The sequence below is a fragment of the Gavialis gangeticus genome, unplaced genomic scaffold (genome assembly GCF_001723915.1).
Source record: "Gavialis gangeticus isolate Ggan-Ray unplaced genomic scaffold, GavGan_comp1, whole genome shotgun sequence".
Classification (NCBI taxonomy): Eukaryota; Metazoa; Chordata; order Crocodylia; family Gavialidae; genus Gavialis; species Gavialis gangeticus.
In genome coordinates, this window is record NW_017728994.1 from 48,578,756 (window position 1) to 48,587,184 (window position 8,429).

The 8,429-nt window shown below is 45.6% G+C and overlaps 1 protein-coding gene across 2 annotated transcripts in view; it reads right to left on the reverse strand.

Annotated features, from left to right (window-relative positions):
- The window catches only part of SH3PXD2A (SH3 and PX domains 2A), a 331,374-nt gene that overhangs the window by 75,769 nt on the left and 247,176 nt on the right, over positions 1-8,429 (reverse strand). For both annotated transcript variants that reach the window (XM_019502762.1, XM_019502761.1), the window contains exon 8: positions 8,057-8,188. In XM_019502762.1, coding sequence (XP_019358307.1) covers positions 8,057-8,188 — 132 coding nt within the window. The remainder of the gene's footprint in view (positions 1-8,056; positions 8,189-8,429) is intronic.

Genomic DNA, 8,429 nt, shown 5'->3' on the forward strand with positions numbered 1-8,429 from the left:
GTTAGGGCGGCTAGGAGCTGGAACCAACTTCCAAGGGAAGTGGTGCTGGCCCCTACCCTGGGGGTCTTTAAGAAGAGGCTGGATGCCCACCTGGCTGGACTCGTTTGAGTCCCATTTCTCTTTTTGGGGTTTTTGTTGTTCTCCCGCCCTGGCGGGGGGTCGGGCTAGAAGATCTACTAGGTCCCTTCCGACCCTTAATCTATGAATCTATGAATCTATAAGTAGAGGCACTATCATCTCCCATGTCTTGCACCTAATGCTTCTATTGGATGCATCCCAAAACTGCATTTGCCTTTTGTGCAGCTACACCACACTGCAGACTCCTGTTGAGTTTGTGATCTACCAAGACTCCCAGACTCATCTCCATAATGCTTCCACCCAGCCAAGCGTCACCCATGTTGCATTTGTATTTTTGATTATTCTTCCTGAGGGGGAACCCCTTGCATTTGTCAGCACTGAACTTCAGCCTTCGTCATACCTGCTATCCCTCTTAGTTTAAGATTCTTGTAGTGCTTAAATGACCTAACCATGATCACGGCCCCATTGTGCTGTAAGAGACTGTTCTCTCTTAGAAGTGGCCAGAACCCAAAAGGGACCAAACAGACAATACATGGGAGGACAAGGAAAAACAGTAATCCAGAGGGTGAGGCAACTTGCTGTAGATGTCCCAGCCCTATCGGTGACCTGCTACATTCAGGACTAAGCCTCAGCACCAGACCCGAGTCCTATGGACCACGCTGGTGGTCCTGAGAACACTGAAATGTATAGTAAGAGAGAGTTAGGTTATTGGAAAAAGATGCTTAACTGCACTCAGCATGTGACTATACACATTATTTCAAGTAATTTGCACACAGGTGTCTACTGCACAGCCACCAGCTGGGTGTGCAACTAACTGTCATGGCATTAGCAACCATATTAAACGCATGTGCATGGTGTGCAGTTATGTAGGCATTCCTACCGCTGGAAGAACGGGGCGCTGCCTCCAAGTTACTTCAGTTAGTAAACACTCTTGAAGAAAAGAGTTGTCTAAGCTCAGCAATGTTCTGTTATGCTGCAAGCTTAAAGCTAGAGAACAAAGTTGTGAGTACCATATTTTCTCACATACATCAGACCCTAGAATCAGATACACACCTAGTTTTTTTTTTTGAAAGGCAGAATAAAGAGAAAAGAGATCTTTGCTTGTACTAAGTCACCTCCCATGTCTTGCACTTCGAGTAGCAGCAGCTAGGCAGCTGAGCCAGCTCACCGTTCTGCTCCCTGTGGATCACATGCAGATTTGACTCTTTTGCCTGATAAGCAGCACAAGCTGCTCTTACCATATTTTCTTGCATATCATGTGCACTCCAATTGCCAGCAGCTGGGGTTTTTTGGTTTGTTTAATTTTTTTGTTTGTTTTTTGGGTTTGTTTTTTTTTTTAAGGAGGTGCATGTCATATGCGAGAGCATATGGTGTTCACAGAGCATTACTGTGTATGTAGCACCATGAAAAAGAAAAAATGACTGGTCTCTCTCCACTGAAACAAATCTATGCAGAGGAAGAGCCAGAAATGCAGCAGATAGCCAGGCAGGAGAGATGAGAGTCAGGGAAGGGAATCCAGGAGGTTATCAATTAAATCCCAGTTATTTACGTGCACATTCACACTTGTTCACTGCAAAACATGTGTGGTCTTGCACTTGTCCTCCTCCTCTATTTCGAAGGGGGAAGGTTAGTTGCAACTGCAGGCGCTGGTAGTCCAGGAATGATATTTAGGGATGTAGGGCTAACAATGGTAAGCAATGGGAGGAGATCTGGGAGCAGAGAGCAGCATATTGAAGAGAAAGGCTGCTCCAACAGCCAAGAATAAAAACAGGCGCTTTCACAGGCACAAGGCAGGACCTCTTAAACTCCAGAGTCTGTGGATCATGATTGGGCCAGTTAGGCAATACTGGAATCTTAAAATAAGAGGCACGGCAAGTATCAAATAAGCCTAATGACTTCCAGGCTCCTTCCAACCCCGGACAGATTTGATTCATGGCTAAGATTTTGTTTAGCTATTTGGGAAGTCTAATCAGAGCAGCGATTGTGACGAAGCAAGGGGCTGCACCTCCTTTAACAGGCCCTAGGCACAGGACATTGAGCAATGAACAGAGCATTCTGGGATGCCTCGTGCCATGTAAATAGATGCACCTATTTATCTTGTGGGCTAGGATCTGGATACGCTGTCCTGGGTAGCAGTTAGGATGACGGGACGGAGGAAAAGCAGGGAAGTCTGGCAATCTTTCTCTGGGGAAGCAAAGTTGTGGTGGAGCCTGTCTCCGTTTAGTCACAATAATCAAAAGAAAACGGTCTAAAGCCCAAGGTACATGTGATCATCTACAGCAAGGATACAGAGTATGCTGCCAGGTATTCACAGGCCCACTGACACTGGGGGACAACAGTGAGCCTCAGAAACCCTGGACTAACATGCCTTGGAGAACAAAGGCCCCTATTACTGTAAAGCACAAAATACTCCAAGATGTAATCTCACATTGCCACAAGATAATCTCAGCAAGCAACAAGAAAAGGAGCGATTCCCCTTACCAAAAAAATCCCCCTGGGTCCCGATAAAATTACATGAGCCATAATAGGTTTGTTTTATACATTGCGTGTAATACAATATTGGAAATAGGTCTGCAGCTATGTAATTGCAAAGGAAATGGCTATGGGCTTGTTCAGCCCAGCTGAAAATGCCATCCCATGTTTTACCACCACAAAAGCAAATCCCCATGGGTTACATGTAAGGAGCCTTGAAGCCGCCCCTCTGATCAGGGCTACGGAAGAAGAACAGTATAAAAGGCGCTTGGTCATACAGTTATACTTAACGGTCTGTCAGGGTTTCCATTACAAACGGCATCGCCACAAATTTATAACTTGACCGTTTCAAGCTGTGTCCAAGTGAAACTTGGCAAGTAAAGGAGTCGACTCAGGTCCAATTTTTCTTCCCCTCTTTTTTTTAAAACAAAAATTCTGCATAGACTGAGTCAGTCGTTTGTACTGTGAAGGCTGGCAATAAAAGCAGTTAAAATCTGCTGCTTCAGTTTTTTTGCTGCGGTTAAAATCTAGCCTATCACACTTCAAATTTGAATTGGATTCTGCAGAGATTTTACAAGAGACTGTTTAGAGCATACCTGCTGGCTAAAGATAAATTTAAACAAGTGCAATAATTGAGCTGAAAAAACAGCTTTGAGGAAAGGACTAGCACTACAGAGCACTTCTGAACCGAATGCAAAGCTCTACAATTTCCCTCTTGATGCACATGTAACCGCAGTGAACGCTAAAAGGACATAATTGCACATGGCATGGGGATAACAGACCCCAAATATATGCCTGGTAGGGTAACCACCACTCAACTGAAGCCAGAGGTCAGGGGGAGGTCTCAAGACAGATTTGTGTTGGCATGTATGATAATCATTTCCTTTAAATACCTGACAGCTGGCCTATATTTAATGAAGATTGCTTTTAGCTGCACAAAGTCCCGTTCATTTCAGTGGGATTCTGCCTGAACAAGATGAGTTTGTGACGGTTGCAATAACTGGCAGGTTGAATCGACTCATGGGCTTGATACAACGTGGCTGGAACGGTCTCCGAAATTATTCATCACGTGCGGCTCATTGACATTGCAACTGGCACATCAGAGCAGTAATGGAGGAGTTTTCAGTTGGAGGACTTGGACACTTTCCGAGTTTGCTGGCACACAGAAGACTGTTTGGATAACTTAAAGAAAAAAACAAAAAAACCTAAATAGCAGAGATAACTGCGTCTGAACATGCCTGAACTTTGGGGTAGCGAGAATCCAGATTCTGCAGTTCCTTCCTTCTCTTGTAGATAGAAGGAAAAAATGTTCCGTTGATTATGACTTGCTTTGCCTACGTAAGTGCAACACCATTACTCGGAACGAAGGCAGCTTTCCAAGCATCCCTGACTCCGCTCCTCTGTGCTCAAGTAGTTTAACATGCCCTGCAGGACTGGATCATTTGAATGTGCTTCCAATTACCATTAAAACTAATGGGATTTGAACACTCTGGTTCTAGCCCCAGAAGCTTTCTCTGTGCTGCGAGAGGCACAGTGATCTCCTCCAGCACCAACACCACAGGATGACAGAACGGTACTTTTCTCAGGGCAGGGAGCAGAGGCCTTCCAGGGACAAGGACAGAGGTTACATTAAAAGACAATCTGAATGGGAAAAGAAAGAGCTGTGCTGCCTCCCTTCCAGTTTAGCTTTCACTTGCTGTGGGATAAGAGCAAGCAGACAATTGGCTGCTCCATGGCAAGCCTCCCTGTTCCTCTTTTAAAGCCAGACAAATTGATCACTGGGCCAAAGTCTGGTTCAGGCCCATCAAGGCTGCCGCACTGTTTTCAGTTCACCTCTTGCAGATTGTCCCCCAAGCAAGGCAAACAGTGTGGTTGCTTCTCCAGCCTGCGTCATGGCAGCTTTGATGCAACTGCTGATAAAGGACAAAACCAAAAACCAGATTTGCCACCGTTATTCACCCTGTCTGCAAAACTGCTTCCAAGTTTTAGCATGCAGAGTACAGGCCCATATTGCTATTAAACTAACTCGGGTCTTTCAACAGAATATATGGTTCCTTTTACAGATCTGTTGTCACTAGGAGGTGAAGAAGCCAATGGACGTTAGCTGTTTTTGTGTGGTATCACGATGTGATCCAACTGGAACAACTGAGACAAGTATTGCCTCTGCATTTCCAGCTTTCCTACAGCATAGTTTAAACAGAATCAAACCCCATATGGCATGTAATTATATATACACGGTCTCTAAAAAGGTTTTCATCAGAGGCATTAGCGCAGCGGAGTGGATGTCATGCATTCAGCATGATGTTCAGTCTGATGGTAATGGTCTGAACTAAGCAGTGAACAATTGTCCAATTGTTCTGTATGTTTGCGCACATGGGCAGCGCTGCAAGGAAACATCTGTTCCTACCACTGAGCCATCATCACTAGAAATTACATTCAGAAAGGCTCACCGGATTTTTACCTGCCTGAGCCAGAGGGAGAGAAGCAAACCTACAGGACAACTGGGACCAGAAAGAGCCCAGATGGATTCCATTTGTGATCATTCTTCAAGGGAATCCACCTATTGATTGTACGTGGAGATTCACGTGGGTAAAATAAATCCACATAATCCCTCTTTCTAGGGAAAAAAAGGTCATCCATGTGCTATGAAGAGCAGCCCAACATCCACTGGCCATCCAAACGTTGCATTTATACCTCAACTCACACCAGCACTTTTCTTTTTGCTACCTTTTCATTTCTGCATCACTTGCAAACATCTTGGCTTCTCCTTAAGCTGAAAAGCATGAACATTACAAGAAAAAGTAAAAGGCCCTTCCTGTGGTGTCTCTAACCTGGCCAAGCCAGGAATTGCTGAAGTTTAGGAATCTTGCTTTTCAGAAAGCTTACAATCCACTTTCTCCACCAGAAAAACGTTTAGACAAGGGGGTTCTCCAACTCTGTGATACCGCCACACCGTAAAATTATATATCAATTTACATAACCTTCCCATGATTAAAACTATTGATTAAAGCCAGGGGTTTTCAATCTTTTTTGGTTGGTATACCCCCGACAGCTGGTCGAGAAGTAAGGAGTGTCCCGGCAACTGCTCAAGGAGCGGAGGGGAGAGGGGGGTCCCCCGCGTGCCAGCGAAACCGGAATCACTGGCGACAAAAGCAGAAGTGCTGGTGGAAGCAGCGCAAAGTGCTGGGTGGCAGCGGCAGCCCCGCTGGGGAGGGAGGAAAAGTTTGCGACCCCCCTTTAAAGTTGCTCGTGACCCCCCAGTTTGAGAACCCCTGGTTTAGACAAATGTTCAGACCAACTGCTGCTCTCCCACTGCTAGCAGTCAGCTACCTATATTTTGCAGGACAGTAGCAACACGCACCTTCCTTTTGCTTTTCAATATTTCAGGCTGGTGGCCCCTTACAGCCAAAAAGTTTTCCCAACTCTTATGTTTTAAATTCCAATAAAAAAAAAATATCAAGGAGTACAAGAAACCCCGCTCTTCATGCTCAGTGCTGGAGAGTATGCTAAAACTAATCAGCGTGCGTTTCCAGAGGCTGAAGTGAACATTAGGCTCTGAAGAATAAGGCTGAGCAGGAAGCAGAGGAAAGATTTTCTTCCACCTAGATCACAACACATTAGTGCTTCACAGGTCTGTTCCTGCCCCCCCCCCCAAAAAAAAAAGCCTCTGAAGGGTGACTGCAGCTACTAAAACCCTGGATTTATTTTAAAAGGGGACTTTGACAAACTGTAATCTCTCTGTTCAGGTGAGCAAAGTCATCTTTTTTTTGTTGTTGTAGCCAAGTTACTTTTCCAGCCTTCTCATCCCACTCAATGCCAACACTTTCCCTTAGAGACATTCCCTGCTCCCCCGGCAAGCCTCTGCAAGCTCTCAACTACATGAATGGTGCTAGGCACAACAGAGAAGGCTGGACTGGACTGGAAACCCCATGTTTTTCTAGTGGGAAATCAGACACTTTTGCATTGTCTGAACAACTCAAACTCCCTTGGTGACTTCTTGGTTTGTTTCCGGTTCTAAAAAAACAGGAGAGAGAAGATATCCCAGAGTTGAATGACAGTTGCCAGAATACGGCCCTTGGGACCAACATAGGTAATATCTACTTCTTAGCAAATGAATCCGTTAGCCACTACGCTAGGTGTGTGAAGATATTTTATGGCATCTTTCCCCTCCTTTAACCTTAATGACCTCTTTAAAATTGGGTAAATATGTGCTTTGGCCTCCTTGCTCATTTTGCTAATGTACGCAATATTAAATACCCAAAAACCCATAAAGGCTCCACTAACCAATGTCTATTTATTTTCACATAGTACACCTATACCACCATGCCAGTCAGCTGGCAGGCTAACCGTTCCTCAAATGCATCACTTGTGCATAGACTTAAAGTGTTATTAGCTTTCCATAAAAGCATGGAAGTGATGCTCAGTGAAAATACAGGTACTTGGGATAGAAACACCACCACCTTGGGGAATATCTGGGCTACAGGGTTCTGCTGAATGGCTTCTGGATCCAGATCAAGATACTCGGGTCAAAGCTCGCTTCTCAGAAATGCTGAGTACCCAGAACACTGCTGCCATCAAACTAGAGTCACCGGTGCTCAGACTGAGATTCAGATCTTCGTCTGAATGAGCCCAACACTGGAACAGCTCCTCTGGGCAAGAAGTGGGTGACCCGATGCCTGGGACAACGGTTTGATTTGGATGCAGAAGGAAGGTAGAGCAAGGGAAAAGTGGGCAGGTGTTTAAGCCAATATTTACCCCTTCAGAACCACCCATCTATGCAGGAGGCTCCGACAGTTACTTGGGCTGGCTATGAGACACCAGGCTTCCAGGAGTTTAAAAATCACAATACATTAGTCTGATCCAGTCTAGTCCCTTGCCAGCACCTCCTTGCCCAAGTGGAAGCTGGTTATTCCAGCAGTGACATGGAATCACTTTTACCTCACTTTTCCAGGACAGAGCCTCAGCTGCTTTGGGAGAAAAGAGAGAAGCACTGGTTGGGCCATTTGGAGGAAAAGAGCAGTTTTATTTTACATATTATTTCTACCCCCTGTTTCTCAGTTCTGGGCCAGCAGCTGAGTCAGTAAGACAACTTTTCACCCCAGAGCAAGTCTAACCGCTTGTTATAAATCCCCCCAAATAACCGTTTGTAATGGAAATGCCAACAAGACCCTTAAAAAGAGACAGCAGGGCAACTGCATCAATCTAATGAATAAGCACATGATCTGCGCCTCGTTTCCTCCTCCCCCTTAGGTTCCCATTAATGATCATTGGCTAATTAACGTGCAAACCTATGAGACATTCTTACGGTGGAAGGCAACATTTTGGCCACCGGCCCAAACCAACAGAGGGAAACTTCAACCTCCTCCGCCAGACACGGTCCCAGATGGACCTAATATATTGCTGTATGGAGCGATGGTGGGGGAATTGAAGGGGTGGGAGGGGAAGAGAGAGAGAACAAAAAAATAATGCAGACTATTAAAAAGAAAAATAGGTGTAAGTGTCTCACCGCTCTCGTTTTTCTCGATGACATCCACGACCTCCCCGGCTTGCAGGCTGATCTCGGAGTTCTCCTGTTTCTCGTAGGTGGACACCACCACATACTGCTCCAAGATCATGGGCTCGGAGCTAGCGTCAGCACCTGGGGAAGGGAAAAAGCAAGCTGTAAGCCAGCTTCCAGCCATGGCTCCTCGAGAGCGACCTCCGTCCGTCCGATTCATGATAGGCCAATTTGTCACCGGAGCCAAGCCAATCAGAACGCAACCTTGGCTTGCGGCATATCCCCGAACGGCTGGCCATATAGAAGTAGCCTCCTCTGGCCCACAACCCAGTAGCACAGAGGGACATTTGAGAGAGGAAGAAAAAACATTTAAAAAAAGAAA